The 20,000-nt window shown below is 34.6% G+C and overlaps 1 protein-coding gene across 2 annotated transcripts in view; it reads left to right on the plus strand.

The window, feature by feature from the left end:
* Nucleotides 1–14,451: 14,451 nt before the first annotated feature.
* Nucleotides 14,452–20,000, plus strand: part of LOC137614612 (proclotting enzyme-like) — a 31,329-nt gene continuing 25,780 nt past the window's right edge. For both annotated transcript variants that reach the window (XM_068344313.1, XM_068344312.1), the window contains exon 1: nt 14,452–14,713. In XM_068344313.1, the coding sequence (XP_068200414.1) occupies nt 14,597–14,713 (117 nt within the window). In that variant the 5' untranslated portion in view covers nt 14,452–14,596. The remainder of the gene's footprint in view (nt 14,714–20,000) is intronic.

Raw genomic sequence — 20,000 nt, forward strand, 5'->3', positions numbered from 1 at the left:
ATCATAAATTCATATCAACTAAAAAAGAAAACTTGAAAAGTTAACTGTAACCTAAACTTCATACGTACAAATAGTCTTTGGTAGTGAAATGGAATGGCAGGGTCTGAAATGACGGGACACTATGTACTGGAAGTAATTACGACGGCAGCCGAAAACAGTGTGAATATCATCATCATCTCCTCCTACAACTATTGACGCAAAGGGCCTCGGTTAGATTTCGCTAGTCGTCTCTACCTTGAGCTTTTTAATTCAATACTTCTCCATTCATTATCATCTACTTCGCGCTTCATAATCCTCAGCCATATAAGCCTGGGTCTTCCAACTTTTCTAGTGCCTTGTGGAGCGCAGCTGAACGTTTGGTGAACTAATCTCTCTTGGGGAGTACGAAGAGCATGCCCAAACCATCTCCAAAGTACCCTTCATCATGATCTCATCCACATATGGCACTCATAGTTTCATTTCTAATCCTGCCCTACCCTTTAACACCCCATATCCTTCTGAGGACTTTGTTCCCAAATCTACTAAATCTATTGGAGATTGTTTCATTGTCATACCATGACTCGTGTAAATATTACGTAAATATAATACCACAATCAAAACGACTAATAAATCTTTAACGTACAACATCTCGATGTTTTTGTGTCCGTATAATCACTCCAGAGATTTTACATTATTTTTTCCTTAGAACACTGCCTTATCATATAATTTACTCGAGATAATATCACACACGATAAGAAACAAAACCTATTAATCTCCAAAACTTAATGATCTCTCATCATTTGCTGTCATCTAATTCCACTTGCTTTCCATCTTTACTTTAATCTATCAACATGGATAACGCTCATGAAAAGTAGCGTACTAAAATGTATAAATTTTTAGCAATATTACTGCGGCCAAATAAGGTTTTCTTGAAGCGCAAAATTCACAACAGTTTTCTTTGTGCTTTATCAAACATCTCAATCTGCTTCATGTAATACGAACCTTTAACAGAATTATAACACCTTTAAAAATCTCACTAATCACAAAAAGTTTTAAGTACACCAAAGAAGAAACAAACAAACAGTATTTAAAGTTATATTGAAAATTTAAAAATAATAATAATAATAATAATAATAATAATAATTTTGATAATAATAATAATAATAATAATTTTGATAATAATAATAACAATAATAATAATAATAATAATTTTGATAATAAAAATAATAATAATTTTGATAATAATAATTTTGATAATAATAATAATAATAATAATAATAATAATAATAATAATAATAATAATTAATAATGATTATAAAAAGCGAAATAACAAAAAGGAGAAAGTAACTGATAATGACTGAACCAGGTCTCCAAAAGATTTCTCTACACAAGTATTTCAAGGCAGAGCTCTGGTCTGAAAATGATCTGGCAAAGGTCAGCGAAATCATTTGCAGATCTCAAATGAATGTTTGTCTAAGGTTCCTTTATATTTCACTCATAAGTAAAGAGCACCGCAGCTCATTACGGAAACCAAAGGCTTATTTGTCCAATTACGAAGAGCGAAATCTATAGTCTGGAGGTTTTACAACCATCAGTCATTTAACTACTTAAGATTGGGATGCAACAACCAATTAGGTTTAGGCATTTTTAGAGAGTTAACGTTGCCGGATAAGTATCGTCAGAACAGAATTTACGTTACATATTTACTATTTTTAATATATAATAGATATTAAAAAAAATTATTTCATGAAATATAAGTTTTAAATGTGTATGCATAATCACACATATTCATACATATCATAAGGGTGGGAGAGAATATATACATACATATATATACATATATATATACATATACAGTATTTATATGCATATATATACATATATACATATATACAGTATATATACATATACACACACACATATACATATGTATATGTATGTGTATACTGTATATATACACATATACATAATACATATATACACACACACACATATATATATATATATATATATATATATATATATATATATATATATATATATATATATATATATATATATACAGTATATATATACAAAGCCTCCAACTACGTGCGACGCAAATGGCCTATAAGAAGCGGCTCCAGCCTTTCTCTTGCTCTCCGACAGATAGCTAACATATTCCCCAGCTCCTCATATACAATTACTATATTTGTATTTCTTGACCTTCCTACTCTTCTAGAACCTTAAAGTATTTTTGCTACAATCTGCCTTACAAATTTCTCCTATTGTATTCGAAAAATATGTTCTAACCAAAGCCACCAAAACCCTTATTTTGGACATGCACATTTACACAGCCCGATAAATGCGACCATCATTATCCACCCAAAGTATTTTGCTGTTGAAGATTTACATCAGTACGACTTCAGCCCATCCACGAACTTCTTCTTCTTTGTCCACGTCTTTTCCCACCTTCGCTTTGGTCTCCCTCTCCTTCTCGTTCCCTGTACCTCCATTTCCATCACTCTCCTCCCAATATGCTGTTCATCTCTTCTTATGACATGACCATACCATCTCAGTCTACATTCTTGGATCTTATCTGATAGTTTTCTAACTCCTGTGGTACCCCTAATTACCTCGTTCCGTATCTTATCTCTTCTTGTCACCCAACACATCCATCTCAACATTCTCATCTCTGCCACATCCATCTTCTTCTCTTCTGTCTTCTTTATTGCCCACGTCTCCGCTCCATACATCATTGCCGGTCTCACAACTGTCCTGCCGCATAGTACTTCAGCCTATCCACGATGAGGTGATGAATAAGGAATTCAGAAAGGCATCCCTTAAAAACAAGTTCGCTTCTAGAGTAATGCAATTAATTTTCTAGCCTCAATCAGGAAAATTCTATTATAAAAATCGAGATTCCACATATTATCAAGTTTTCCTAACTAGGTTAACTTGCGTCGTATGATTGTATTATACTACACATTTAGATGCAATTCTACATAATAATTTGCATGTTTAAACGCTTAAAAGCCGCTCATGAATGGCAGAGGCAAGGGACAATGACATTGCCCTAGCCTAGAGACTGACTGTATATACATATGATCAGCACCAAAAGCCCCTCTCCACCCAAGCAAACACCCAGGAGGGCCAGGAAATGGCTGCTGATAACTCAGCAGATAGACGTATATGCTCCCACAAACCCCAAATCCTTAGCTCACAAGGATGGTGAGGTGGCAGCGACCAAAGAAACTAACGAGTTTGAGCGGTACTGGAACCTCAGTCTAGCGTTCAACAGTCAGGGACGTTACCACATCGGCAACCACAACCCCATACAAGCCTAAGTAACTCTCCTAAATGAGTAATCATTTTAAAATAAAATCTATTCCTATATTTCTCAACAATCTATTTTCCTTTATCTTTGGAATGTAAATGCCATCTGCAATTCCAATAAAAATAAAAACGATACATCAGGTATAACCAATGGTGTTTATTCCGCCCACAAACATCGTTTATATTCATTTATGGACACCAGAAAGAGAAGAGCCATTTGCCTAATTAGGGAGAGGATCATATTAATTGGTTCTGTGAAGAGACTTGCCTTCCATGAACAGTCACTGATTCAAGTGTTTCAGTGATTACAAAAATCTGAAAAATGTGAATTCATTCTCACGTCTTCCAAGGTTAAATTGCATTTATAGGAAAGAGGTTCCTTTATATTTTGTTCGTGTTTACCTACTTCTATGGACAACGTGAAACACTTGTATATGATATGCACATATGGGAAACTTCGCTGCGGTTTTGATAATGATCGTAATTTCCGCTTAGATATATCTTCTTTGCAGTTCACCATCAAAATCTATTCATTTGTCTTTGTATACAAAAGCAGGTCATCATTTTGTTGTCGCAATTCCACTTTTACTATTCATGTAAATAAAGAGAAAAGTCGCTCCCCGTCAAAACAGGTGAAGGGAAAGCCTACTGTAATCGTCCCTGTCTGGCAATATATTGGAAAGGGATAAGAGATCCATTCAAGCTCGATAGTTTCTCATAACCAGGATCAATAGAGTTCTCTATTAATCCTACTAGTAAACGTCTGTACCCTCACCATCCTTTGTAAGCAAGCGAAGGAGGGTTTTTTTTGGGGGGGAGCCTTTAAGTCAACCTGTTGAGTCATAAAGTAGCCATTGCCTGGCCCTTCCTGAACCTAACTTGAAGGAAATTTGGCTTGGGTGGTGGTCATATGCTTACATAGTCAGTTTCTAGGACACTACTGTACCTTGCTTCTTCCATTCCTAAGTGGCCTTTAAACCTTAAAATAATGTAAAAATAAGACTATGATGATGATTCCAGTGACCCAAGTTTCGTAACTTTCTAATCTCTTCCCTATTTGAATAAGCTCTGGTGTCTAAGATGCCGCCTTCCTTTACAACTTTGACAAGTATCCCATCCCAGATCTTTGTTATTATGACAAATATCCCATCCCAGATCTTTGTTATCATGACAAATATCCCATCCCAGATCTTTGTTATCATGACAAATATCCCATCCCAGATCTTTGTTATCATGACAAATATCGCATCCCAGATCTTAGTTAACATGACAAAAATCCCATCCCAGATCTTTATCATCATGACAAATATCCCATCCCAGATCTTTGTTATCATGACAAATATCCCATCCCAGATCTTTGTTATCATGACAAATATCCCATCCCAGATCTTTGTTATCATGACAAATATCCCATCCCAGATCTTTGTTATCATGACAAATATCGCATCCCAGATCTTAGTTAACATGACAAAAATCCCATCCCAGATCTTTATCATCATGACAAATATCCCATCCCAGATCTTTGTTATCATGACAAATATCCCATCCCACATCTTTGTTATCATGACAAATATCCCATCCAAGACCTTTGTTATCATGACAAATATCCCATCCCAGATCTTTGTTATCATGACAAATATCCCATCCCAGACCTTTGTTATCATGACAAATATCCCATCCCAGACCTTTGTTATTATGACAAATATCCCATCCCAGATCTTTGTTATCATGACAAATATCCCATCCCAGATCTTTGTTATCATGACAAATATCGCATCCCAGATCTTAGTTAACATGACAAATATCCCATCCCAGATCTTTATCATCATGACAAATATCCCATCCCAGATCTTTGTTATCATGACAAATATCCCATCCCAGATCTTTGTTATCATGACAAATATCCCATCCCAGACCTTTGTTATCATGACAAATATCCCATCCCAGATCTTTATCATCATGACAAATATCCCATCCCAGATCTTTGTCATCATGACAAATATACCATCGCAGATTTTGTTATGACAAATATCCTATCCCAGATCTTTGTTATCATGACAAATATCCCATCCCAGATCTTAGTTATCATGACAAATATTCCATCCCAGATCTTAATTATCATGACAAATATCTCATCCCAGATCTTTGTTATCATGAAAAATATCCCATCCCAGATCTTTGTTATCATGACAAATATCTCATCCCAGATCTTTGTTATGACAAATATCCCACCCCAGATCTTTGTTATCATGACAAATATCCTATCCCAGATCTTTGTTATCATGAAAAATATCCCATCCCAGATCTTTGTTATCATGACAAATATCCCATCCCAGACCTTTGTTATCATGACAAATATACCATCCCAGATCTTTGTCATCATGACAAATATACCATCGCAGATTTTGTTATGACAAATATCCTATCCCAGATCTTTGTTATCATGACAAATATCCCATCCCAGATCTTAGTTATCATGACAAATATTCCATCCCAGATCTTAATTATCATGACAAATATCTCATCCCAGATCTTTGTTATCATGAAAAATATCCCATCCCAGATCTTTGTTATCATGACAAATATCTCATCCCAGATCTTTGTTATGACAAATATCACACCCCAGATCTTTGTTATCATGACAAATATCCCATCCCAGATCTTTGTTATCATGAAAAATATCCCATCCCAGATCTTTGTTATCATGACAAATATCCCATCCCAGATCTTTGTTATCAAGACAAATATCCCATCCCAGGTCTTTATTATTAACTCTGCTCTGGTCTCAAGTCCTTTTTTTAATCTTTCACTCCAAATTTATTGCTGGGTTAGGTGACTGACTCTTGAGGTAGTTTTAGCTGCTTCAGTAACTTCGATACCTTTAACCAATATGAAGGCATAAAAATCCATTTGAGGTGATACTTTTTACTAAAAGATTTTTATTTACCTCCTTCATAGCCAAGTATCAAGATGCTCGTTTACGTCATAAATATTATCAAAGTGGCAACAAAGAAAATACGACATCAAGCTAACTATTTTTCCAGCTGTGATAAGACTTAAAAGGTTGGAGTTGAAAAAAATAAATTGACGTTAATTACGTAAGCACAAGGAATCCTGCAGTTTGAACACATCACAAAATCAGTTAATAGTCAAAGTTTTGGCTCAATGTTCGGCCAGATCTCTAGTAAATCTTGAAGCCATTACATAAAAATGGTGGAAGGAAAAATTTAAGCGTTGATCATCTATTTAATGAACAGACTTAATTTCAATGATTATGTTTATAGACATGACTGAAAAGGTTCAACTTCACTGCAAACATCCCCAAATATTCATTGCCGCCTGTCATAAAATGAGATCGATGCCAGAGTTTCCAATGCATAAACTGAGAAGCTTATATAGAAATTTCGAATCACTGACCATGTCAAATAACCTTTTAGATGCAAATTCTGAACCAACCATAAAACACATACACACAGATATATATATATATATATATATATATATATATATATATATATATATATATATATATATATATATATATATATTATGCTTAAAAGGTTCCAAAATGATGTAAAGATGTAAAACGTGTATAATAAAAAAAAAAAACGTAATTTTGTAGATATATACAACGAACTTTAGTGCTTTTGTCCATCATCTGTGGACTTGGTTACTAAAATTTAGTGACCAAGTCCACAGGTGATGGACTTAAGCTCTAAAGTTCGTTGCATACTCTACAAAAATACACAGCTTTTTCTACACGTTTCACATAATTGTGGAACCTTTTTAAGCGTGTATATATATATATATATATATATATATATATATATATATATATATATACATACACACACACACACACACACATATATATATATATATATATATATATATATATATATATATATATATATATAGTATATGCGTGTGTGTGTGTGTGTAAAAATTCAAGACTTGGAGAGCTTCTGGTAAACAAAATGAAATTATGAAAAGTAAAATGCCACTTTCTCTAAAATGAAAAGTATTCAATCCGATGGTCCTACCATTATTAACATAAGCATCAGACACTTGGAACTTAAGCATCAGAAACTTGGAGCCTTAATAAAGCCTTAAAACATATGGTAGTTACAACTCAAAGAGCTATGGAAAGAATAATGATGGGTATATTATTAATAGACGGAAAAGGAGCAACATGGCCACGATAGCAAACTAAATAGAGGTTCTTCTAACATGTAAGAAAAAGAAATGGATGACATATTATAGATGGACGTTAGGCATAACAGAATGGGTCCCTGGAGGTTGCTAACAAAGCAGGGGAAGGCAAAGAAGACAGAGGATTGACGAAATAAGAAAGTCTGCTGGTGTGGACTGACATACAAAGACCATAACCATTCGCAAGTGGAAGGTCATATCTGAGGACTTTGTCCTGCAGTGGACTAGTGAAGGATGATGATTTTATATATATATATATATATATATATATATATATATATATATATATATATATATATATATATATATATATATGCACAAAAAATGTTCACCACCCATAACATACATATATATAAACATATGACTGTACGCATGCACTATAGTGGGGCAGCCCTTGACTCACCTCTGCTAGGTCCATGGATCACTCTTGGACAACCACCCACAAATCCACTCACCTGTATACAGGCATTAGCCTCTACTGGCAGGGGTGGGGTCAAGAAAAAGGATAAGGGGAATAACAGAATTATAAAATAAAAAAAATAAAAAAAACTTTACACCCTGCTGGCCTCACCCATTCCAAAGGGGATAAAGAGGTTCAGAGTGAAACAATTCACCCATATACCAAGTCGCACTAAGGCAAAAAAGAAAAACAATAGTAGATATACAAATGGAACATTCCATTAAACCAATAAAGAGGACAGGAGTGTTAACCAGTCTCAGAAACACCTGTTGTACGTTCGTAATTAATGTAAATTATCATCGTTGACGTGGAATAAGCTCATAAAATTATTCCTCTTCCATTAGTGTCACAACCCAAATTCCTGTTCATACACAGATACATTTACTCATATGGTGAGTGCGTGACTGGGCACGAACATAAAGGGGAATTTTGTTTATAATGAACATGCTTAATTAAATTACTTTCAGGAATGAAAATATGATTCCTGACAACTGATAAATTATAAACTTTTAATTTAACTTTTCTATTTCAGGAGTAAAAATATGATTCCTGACAATTGATAAATTATAACCTTTCAAGTTATCTTTTCTATTTCTGGAATAAAAGTATGATTCCTGACAATTGATACAATCTAAAATTTCACTTTACACCTTTTCTATTTACTGTGAGAGAGAGAGAGAGAGAGAGAGAGAGAGAGAGAGAGAGAGAGAGAGAGAGAGAGAGAGATTCTGTATCAAGAGCCCGCATTAAGTTCCAGCATTACGCACATTGATGGGGGCTTTGCCAAGTTCACGAATTCAAATACATAATTCACCAATCCATTCATACGTAATTTATAACTTAATACACAGAATGTTTGTATAAAATACATTCCTGATTTTTGGATGAAGAAACTACACCAAATAATCAATGTCTTAAAGATGAGGTTGACATATAAATGTTCTATTAGTTAAGGGAAAAAAAAAAATTACAAACTGATCGTTAAAGTACAAACGAATTATTCACGATACGAATAAAAAAATGGGGACGCTACTAGTAAAATTCAGCAATAACGAAGAACAATTACACGAAAGTGTATGCAACAAGAAATTAGTCTAATCCTTTTTTCTTCTTCAAAATAATTGATTTCTTGTATATCAATGTCAGGCAATTACAGGGTTGAGGTGGCTGATGTGGCAACGTCCCTGACTGGTGAACGCCAGACTGGGGTTCGAATCCCGCTCAAACTCGTTAGTTTCTTTGGTCGCTGCACTCGCGATCCTTGTGAGCTAAGGATGGGGGCTTTGGGAGAGCCTATAGGTCTATCTGTTGAATCATCAGTAGCCATTGCCTGGCTCTCCTTGGTTCTAGCTTTGGTGAAGAGGGGGCTTGGGTACTAATCATATGTGTACAGTATATGGTCAGTCTCTAGGATATTGTCCTGCTCGATTGGGCAAAGTCACTGTCCCTTACCCCCGCCATTCATGAGCGGCCTTTAAACCTTTCATACCACGAGAAAAACAGCTGATTTCACTATACTAAAAGAAGAATTTACCCTTTGATATTACTTAACTTGGGGAAAAAATCGCATTGCTGAAAGGCGTCACTGACGAAACAAGTAACAAAGTAATATCAACATTGCACATTAGGACCCAGACATTTCATAATCATCTCAAGCAAGTCTTTGTAAAGAAAAGAAAATACAAATTAAAAACCTTTGGCATATTCCATTTACCTATTATCTAACTGAATGCATTGTTAACTTGCAAGACAAAGAATCTGGTCAATGATAGCTTTATCATTATGTCCTTTGTTGAAAACGTCATGCTAATTTTCAATCATTTCCAGCATTACAAATTGGGACTCCATGGAGGAATTATCAGGCTACACCTAGAGCAATAATAATAATAATAATAATAATAATAATATCAACAATAATAATAATAATAATATTAATAATAATAATAATAACAATAATAATAATAATAATAACAATAATAATCATAATAATAACAATAATAATAATAATAATAACAATAATAATAATAATAATAATAATTATAATAATGACAAGATGACATTGAAAAAAAAATAAACATTTTGTTAAGCTTGGAAAAACGAGGTACAATGGAAAATATACAAAGATACTTCTTATCATAATTTGAACATTAGATTCATACTGTCGTTTTAGTGATGCCCCCATAAAAATGAATGACCAATTGTGAAAAATAAACAAAAATTAACCATAAGTACAAACTTAGATTAAAATTTAGAATAGAATGAATAAATAGGCATAAGGCATAGTGACGCTCTCAATAAGATAACAGCCTCTTTTGAACTACCAAATACCAGCACCTACAAAGGAGCCTTAAGACTACCAGTTCCCCTAATAAACTCAGTAAGATTTTTGTTCAGTTTCCCTAATAAAGTCAGTAAAACAGTTGTTTGGGTTTCCTTAATGAAGTCATCAAGATCGTTGTTCAGATTCCATAATAAAGTCAGTAAGACTGCTGTTCAGGTTTCCAAATGATCCAAATGAAGTCAGTTTCGTAAATAATGACAGTAACTATTGTTCAGTTCCCAAATAAAGTCAGTAAGACTAGGCAAATGCGGTTTGTGGGTCACACAGTGAAAGACAAGAATTAGAACATCTCTCTCTCTCTCTCTCTCTCTCTCTCTCTCTCTCTCTCTCTCTCTCTCTCTCTCTCTCTCTCTCTCTCTCACACACACATAGTAAATAGACGGAAGGAGGCCGAAAGGAAGACCTATACAAAAATATGTTGATGGATTATCTTTAAGAGACGAGTTGTAGTACTTATCGAAGAGAACATGAATTTGGTTTCCTGGAAGAGAGATGATTTTTCCTAAAGGTTCTCTTGCAATATCATTGCTCCTTAAGATTAATTTTCTTGGTGAGAATGACTGGAGGAAGAATATCCGTAGCTCGGTTGCTGCAGAGAGATACGGAAACAGAGAGGAATGGCGTGCCATGATAACCGATGTCCTTGGGGACATGGCACTTGGATGATGATGATTTGTAAGCGCCGAGAAAAAGAGATTCTTGGGGTCGTTGACAAATCCAAGTTTCGTCAAATAGTTTATGTATATTAGCGTAATCAAAAAGTTTGTTCAAGGGATTTTGCTTATTAATTCACCGAAATGCACCATGAACGTGAGTAAATTTGGAGTTGTTTAAGGTAATCTGACACAAAAGGCCCATACACTATCTCTTACTAAGACTAGATTTAATTTGGAGTTGTTTAAGGTAATCTGACACAACAAGACCATACCCTACCTCATACCAAGACTAGATTTAATGTAGAGTTGTTAAAGGTTATCTGACACAAGACCATACACTATCTCTTAGCAAGACTAGATTTAATTTGGAATTATCGAAGGTAATACGACACAACAAGACCATACTGAGACCAGCAGTATATGAATTCTTTATTTAAAGGGAGGCAGTTGAAAAATAGTTCAATCATCTGAATCTTTCCTTGCCCAATAATCCTGTCACTAACAGCAAAAACTAAAACCTTCTGGAACTGTACCACATGGGGAAAAATGACAAGGTAAGGCTAGGAACACATTTAAAGATTTAAAGGCCGCTCATGAATGGCAGAGGCAAGGGGCAGAGACATTTCCCTATCAAACAGGATAATGCCCTATAGACTGACCATATATTATATGATCAGCGCCCAAGCCCCTTCTCTATCCACGCTAGGGCCAAGGAGGGCCATGCAATGGCTGCTGGTGAATAAGCAGATAGACCTATAGGCTCCCCCAAACCCCGCCCCCCATCCTTAGCTTACAAGAATGGTGAGGTGGCAGCGACCAAAGGAACTACCGAGTTTGAGCGGGACTTAAAAACAGCTCTGTAAATTTTTTAAAAAAGACATAACCTCAGTAGCTTGCGACATCAAAATTGATATGTACCGTGAGAGCTGAATCATCAACTAAGTGAAAGAGATTAAACATACTTCTTATTAACATGAGATGAATAAGATTAATAATCTATTTCAGGCAAAATTTGAGGCATTACGTAAGAGAACATCTGTGAAGCAGACCTTTGCATCCAACCGATGTTCATTTCCTTTACATGAAACAGATTCATAATCAATATATAGACTTTCTTTTTTCATATTCTTGAATCCGAATGAAAAAAAAAAGAAAAAAAATTAAAAATGCTGCCACGAAACCTGTACTTTTAAAGGTTTTAAATGTCGCTCTTGAATCGCAAAGGCAAGGGACAGTGACATTGCCATATCGAGCAGGACAATGCCCTAGAGACTAACCAGATATACATATGATCAGCAACCAAGCCCCCTCAGCAGAAATACCTATAGGCTCCCCCAAAAATCTCCATCCTTACCTCACAAGGATATTGAGGTTGTAACGACCAAAGAAACTAACGAGTTTGATCGGGACTCGAACCCCAGTCTAGCGTTCACCAGTCAGGGACGTTACCACATCGGCCACCACAACCCTTAGCAAATATGACGCTAGTGAGCGTGGAATCCATATTTTGTATATTATGATTAGTATATTACATATATTCTAAATGAACTATTACTGATAATTAGTTGGGCAGAACGTCCTTACATAAATTCACAATTATTTTATGCAAACGTAATCAAGAAAAATTTGAATATGTTTAAAATATGATTATAGTTATCATTAGTAAAAGACATGGGATCATCATAGTGATTGATAGGAACAGGTTATACAATTTGATTTGGGCTAATGAATATTATGGAAATGATACGAGCCAAGAGAACTTTCTATCATGTACAATTTTAACTGTCTTTTAAGGTAAACTTTCAACTATCTTTCACGGTAAACTTTTAACTGTCTTTCAAGGTAAACTTTCAACTGTCTTTCAAGGTAAACTTTCAACTGTCTTTCATGGTAAACTTTTAACAGTCTTTCAAGGTAAACTTTCAACTGTCTTTCAAGGTAAACTTTCAACTATTTTTCAAGGTAAAATTTCAACCGTCTTTCAAGGTAAACTTTCAACTGTCTTTCAAGGTAAACTTTCAACTGTTAAGGTAAACTTTCAACTATCTTTAAAGGTAAACTTTACACTGCCTTTCATAGACAACTATAGACTTTACTCAACTTGAAAGACAAGGATGCTTACCTTTTCAATGACAAGTCTGACCTCGTTACGTCAAAGTTATGGGTATCTGGCCATACAAAAACGGGAACGACTAATAAACTCATTAAATTATGAAAGTCTTAACTGGGATGGAGTTTAGTCTTACATTTCCACTTATAAACTCGTTCAATGAATGATGGCTACTATCATAATAATCTTAATCTTTAATCACCTCTTCACACTCCATTTTTTCAAATCTCGTGAATCTATTTTAATGGTGTTAATGTTCTTAAAATATTTTATTTCAATTGTTCATTGCTTATTTTGTAGTTGATTTATTTCCTTGTTTCCTTTCCTCACTGGACTATTTTTCCTTGTTGGAGACCTGGCTTCATAGCATCCAGCTTTTCCAACTAGGGTTGTAGCTTAGCAAGTAGTAGTAGTAGTAGTAGTAGTAGTAGTAGTAGTAGTAATAATAATAAATTTTTAAATTTCTCCATCCTCCTTTCAGTCTGAATCCATAAAAAAAAATCCTTAAAAAGCTTCTGTGATCTTTCTTATTTTCACCAAAATAATTTAGGAAGACACTCAGATTTTCTTAACCTTAATCATCACCAAACTAATTAACACAGAACTCCTTATGGGTTCTTAATGACAACCAGCATCCGATTTCATGGACTTCAAACATTGTAAGCGACCTGAAGAAAAGTGAAAAAGGAACATTGATTTTTTTTTTTTTTTTTAAAGAAAACGGTCATATAATGGACAGCCAAGCAAGGTTGCCAGGTATTTTGAGTGAGAAAAGGCCATCTTCTAATGAACCGCAGCTTTAAAAGGCAAACCTAATAGTAGAATTTAAGGCCCACCTTTTTCATGATATTCCTAACGGTCAAGAAATTCCAATAAGGCCAAATTTGAGCTGTGACATTTTATCTGGCCAAGGCTTCAATATAACAGTATAATATTTGTAAAATTGGAGTAACCTTAGGAAGGAAGATTCCTAGCTTCTCTGCTCATTAACTTCAATAGTAAAACAAGGATAAGTCCAAAACATGTAGGTGTCACTTCTATGACCCAAATTATAATACATCCTTCTATGCCGATATATTTATACGCAATCTTACTATTGTTATTAGCCAAGGTACAACCCTAGTTGGAAAAGCAAGATGCTATAAGCCCAAGGGCTCCAGCAGGGAAAAATAGATAGATTTAGCTAAATTCTTCGAATTCAATGCCTTCTTTTACTTGTTTCTTTACGTAAAAACACCCACTCGAACTTTACAGGAATTTTCCACAACCATAAAACACAAATGGATCCCGAATGATTAAATATCTGACATATGTCGTCCGCATAAATAATCCCTGACGTCACGGCAGACTGCCAGGTGCGAGGTACTCCAGAGTATCCAGTGTGTCGAGAACATTGATAGGTGGAGAATCGTATCTCAGGGGCTGGCTGCAGACCCCTCCTTTTCTCACAACGGACCCCTTTCCCAAAATTTCTCCCCTAAAGGCACCGGGCTCATACCAAGGAAGCTCCCTTCAACGTTATCATGACTCGCCAACGACCACCAATTGCCCTGCTTCTATTTCTTCTCTCTTGCAACATATACGTCAGCGCAGCCACGGGTGTGGCCCCGTCCGAAGATGTTAAAAATCTTAAAACGAAGGTAATTCAGGGAATGGAACCATTTATAGCGTTATGAAAGTGAGTATACTTTACTGTTGATGAGGACAACGTGAAAAACTTTTACATGCTCTTTAACATTTTATGATATTAACTATATATATATATATATATATATATATATATATATATATATATATATATATATATATATATATATATATATATACACATATATATGCATATATATATATATATATATATATATATATATATATATATATATATATATATATATATATATATATATTGATATAGATGTATAATGTGTGTGACGTCTATATGGGAAGTAAGCTATCCAACATCTACAGAAGAATAGTGAGAATTGCGATTGAGTTTGAGTTAGATAAGGAGACCCATCTATCTTAGATTATTCATAGCGTGCCTAGAGGTTAAAAAAATAGATTGGGATAATGTAGAAATTATTATTAATAGGGAATATCTTAACGACTTAAGATCGGCAGATGACGTAGTTCTATTTAGTGAATCATGGAGGGAATTGTAAAAGATAAATAGAGAGAGCAGAAATGTAGGACTGAAAATGAATATGAGTAAAGCTAAGATGATGTTTGATGAAAATGCAGAAACAAAAAGTAACGGATACTGATTAACTTCTAGAGATTGTTAATTAATATACATGCTTAGGACAGGCAGTAAGTGTTTCCCAAGGACACGAGACTGAAATTAAGAAGGATAAGCATGGTCCCTTTTGTAAAGAAAATGAGATTATGAAATATAAAATGCCACTTTCTCTGAAAAGAAAAGTATTCAATCAGATGGTGCTACCAGCATCAACTTATGCATCAGAAACTTGGAGCCTTACCAAAGCCTCAGATTATATTCCAAATTTAAAGAAAGAATAAGTTGGTCCAAAGTATATTATTATTATTATTATTATTACTTGCTAAGCTACAACCCTAGTAGGAAAAGCAGGATGCTATAAGCCCAGGGGCTCCAACAGGGAAAATAGCTCAGTGAGGAAAGGAAACAATAAGATACAAAATATAACTGTTTAAACATTACCTTCCGATTAACATTTAGTTAAAGCGCATTATGACAGTAAAATGCAAAAGACAACCATGAAAAAATTAATCAAAAGATGTGTGGAAAAAATATAAAATAACAGACTTGGAATGAAATATATTCTAATTGTTACATTATAATATATTAATGTCACTTCATCCATACAGTAAAATTCGAAAGACAACCATGAAAAAATGAATAAAAAGATGTGTGGAAAATATAAAATAACAGACTTGGAATGAACTATAATCTAATTGTTACAGGATAATACATTAAAATAATTTCCTCCATACTACTTTAACTTTTCAACTAATTTATCATTATGACAACGCCGATGTAATCTTACCGATCAATTCTTATGAGCTTAAGCTAATTTTTGCGTATAGAATGTACTGTAGCAACGATTTTTTTTTTTCTATGTGATTAGGTGAAAAATTTACCCTTCACTTTTAGACAGTAAAAAAATATTCTATGAAGAGTTAGTCAGCTGCTGTAATGGGAAATAAAAGGAGCAGTTTGTCATTTTCAAGACCCTTTGCATACCGATAAATAATATCACTTTCAGACATTCCCCATTTCACAGATCTTGTCCAAACTATGAGAATTCGGGATAATCATTGCCACTGGATATTTTAAAACTATCAGAACAACGATTTTTCAAACTGACGAATCAACAAATACTATTTCTCCTATATTTCTGACATGTCTACGTTATATGTCCCATCTTTGCAGTTTATTCTAGCGAAATGTAGCATGCCGAGGAGTTTTTAAGTGTTTAGATTGGGAAAACGTAAGAACTAATATTAATGGGAAATACCTTAACAACTTAAGATTTGCAAATAACATAGTTGTCAGACGATCAATCTTCATATCTATTACCATAGTTCTTCACCAACCTGAGACAGATGTAAAAAAAAAAAATCTTCATATGACACCGTAATTATCACATCCATCCAGAGGTATATATCAGTGTTCCAAAAAATTGGTGTGGTAGTTTCAAAATTGTTAATGAGCGTGTTGAAAATGGAGAATGATAGGGAATAAATCAGCTGAATCAATATGGTTCTGCAGGAAGAAAGGCATTGTCATATCAGTGAAAACAATCTAGTCTTAGAACTTTTGCTATAAAAAAAACAAAAAAAAAGTCTTCTAGACGCCTGACCAAACGGGACTATTACCTGTAAAAGTAATACCTGCTTGAGGGTACACTCGAGCACACTATTTTATCTTATTTCTCTTCCGCTTGTTAAAGTTTTTATAATTTATATAGGAGATATACATTTTAATTGTTGTTACTCTTCATAAAATATTTCCTTTTCCTTTTTACCTTTCCTCAATGAGATATTTTTCCCTGTTGGAGCCCTTGGCCTTACAGCATCTTGCTTTTCCAACCAGGGTTGTAGCTTAGCCAGTAATAATAATAATAATAATAATAATAATAATAATAATAATAAAAGAATTTTATGGCGGAATAGCAAGCAACATTAACAAACCCGTAAAATATTTGTTGGTGAGAAAAGTATATAATACGAACACTAACCAAAGAATAAATTACCCTGACTTACGTGGCAAAAATCTAATAATTATCATCATCCTTTTTATTAACAATAATCTTCATATTATTAATATTACTAATATTAATGTAGTGATATTACTAATAATATTGCCACTAGTACTTTTTATTAATAATGAATTCCATTTAATCAATCGTATAATAGACGGAGTCTGTCTCACCACAGATTTATGGGTTTAAAAAGGCTTAGTGTAGTAGTATGTGGACAATCTCTCTAGCAAATAAAATATGATTTCTTTCAGAAACGTATTAAAGACATCGCAAAAAAGGCTCTTTTATACGTACTAAGATACTTGACAACTTAAGGTTTAAACATAAAATAAAAAAGAATTTGCTTAAAATTAAGCCACTTGCCTTGTATATCTAAATGTAAAATGGTTCTGAATGAGGAGGGCTGTTAGGGGGAGGGTGATTGAGAGGGAGGCAGAAAATTAGATAGCGAAATAGGGTGAAGGATGATATGGAGAAATGAAGTTTGGTGGAAGAGGATATCTTTGGGGGATGTGGTGGCCGATGTGGTAACGTGCCGGGCTGGGGTTCGAGTATCACTCAAACTCGTTAGTTCCTTTGGTCGCTGCAACCTCACTATCCTTGTGAGCTAAGGATGGGAGGTTTGGGGGAGCCTATAAGTCTATTTGCCAAGTCATCAGCAGCTATTGCCTGGCCCTCCTTGGTCCTAGCTTGGGTAGAGAGGGGTTTGGGCGCTGATCACATGTATACTGTATATGGTCAGTCTCTAGGGCATTGTCCTGCTCGATATGGCAATATCACTGTTCTTTGCCTCTGCCATTCATTAGTGGCCTTTAAACATTAAAAAGGCATTGGAGAGGGAACATCAGGCGACCAACCCCTTAATGTAGGGATAACGTTGGGGGGGGGGGAGGAACTATAAAAAACACCAAACCAAGATTATCCCAATCTAAAATATTCTTTTTCTAATATCAACTTAAATTTCCAGGTAATGTGAATCTCGCATTATATTCATATAGCTTATTACAATATACATAAATATATTTTTTCATTTATTATTATCATTATTAGTTGCTAAGCTACAACCCTATTTGGAAAAGCAGGATGCTATAAGCCCAGGGGCTCCAACAGGGAAAATAGCCCAGTGAGGAAAGGAAACAAGGTAAAATAAAATATCTTAAGAACAGTAACAACATTAAAATTAATATTTCCTATATAAACTATAAAAACTTTAACAAAACAAGAGGGAAAGAAATAAGATAGAATAGTGTGCCCGAGTGTACCCTGAAGCAAGAGAACTCTATCCCAGGACAGTGGAAGACCATGGTACAGAGGCTATGTCACTACCCAAGACTAGAGAACAATGGTGTGATTTTGGAGTGTCCTTCCCTTAGAAGGATTGCTTACCATAACGAAAGAGTCTTTTCTACCCTTACCAAGGGGAAAGTGGCCCCTGAACAATTACATTACAGTAGCTAACCCCTTCGATGAACAATAATTGTTTGGTAATCTCAGTGTTGTAAGGTGTATGAGAACAGAGAAGAGTCTTTGAAGAATAGGCTAGACTATTCGGTGTATGTGTAGGCAAAAGGAAAATGAACCGTAACCAGAGAAAAGGATCCAATGTAGTACTATCTGGCCAGTCAAAGGACCCCATAACTCTCTAGCGATAGTATCACAACGGGTGGCTTTATATTCTTACCAATATGCCAATTCTACAAGACTTCACCTGTCAACCATCACTCAATTATGAGAATTTAAAGGTTTAGGCGTCACTCATGAATGGCAAAGGCAAGGGACAGTGACTATGCCCTAGAAACTAACCACATATACGTAATAATCAGCGCCCAAGGCCCTCCTTCTACATCAGAGCTAGGACCAGGAAGTGCCAGGCAATGGCTGCTGATGACTCAGCAGGTAAAAATATAGTTGTTAAGAGTATAAAAACAAGATACTTTCCAGTGCAATATTCGGAGCTGATGGATCATGGATAAAGCAAATATATTGCGGTCAGAAAACCTTTGAGGAGTTGATGTAAAATAACACTTAATAACGCTAATTTGATACGATGCCAAGGAAATCAAACTGACAAACAAAATACCCAGAATGCCCAGTTAAGAATTATACCCAAAACCTGTGAATTCCGCCTAAAAAGAAATTGGGAAGACGAAATGAATTGGACGGTGTACTTCTGTGCAAGGTACTTCTACTCAACCTGACTCGGAGAAAAACAATTTCCCCAACATAATAAAAAGCAATGTGTTTGGCTATATGTGTCTGTATGTGTATATGTATGTATATATATATATATATATATATATATATATATATATATATATATATATATATATATATATATATATATATTGTGTGTGTGTGTGTGTGTGTGATTCTTGACAGCAAATTTACTTTTGAGAAACAGATTAGGTCTGTGTCTTCTTCAATTGCACAAAAAATAGGCTTATTGAGAAAGTCTTACAAGACTTTCGGTGATCAATCTATTCTGAAGAAGTGTTTTAATTCTTTCATTCTACCTTGTTTTGAGTATTGTTCTCCTGTCTGTTGTTCAGCTGCTGATTCTTATCTTAATTTGTTTGACAGAAACTTACGGTCTATTAAATTTCTTATTCCTGATCTAGATATTAATCTTTGGCACCGTCGTTCAATTAGTTCATTATGCATGTTGCATAAGATTTTTCATAAC

The sequence above is a fragment of the Palaemon carinicauda genome, chromosome 21 (genome assembly GCF_036898095.1).
Source record: "Palaemon carinicauda isolate YSFRI2023 chromosome 21, ASM3689809v2, whole genome shotgun sequence".
Taxonomy (NCBI): Eukaryota; Metazoa; Arthropoda; class Malacostraca; order Decapoda; family Palaemonidae; genus Palaemon; species Palaemon carinicauda.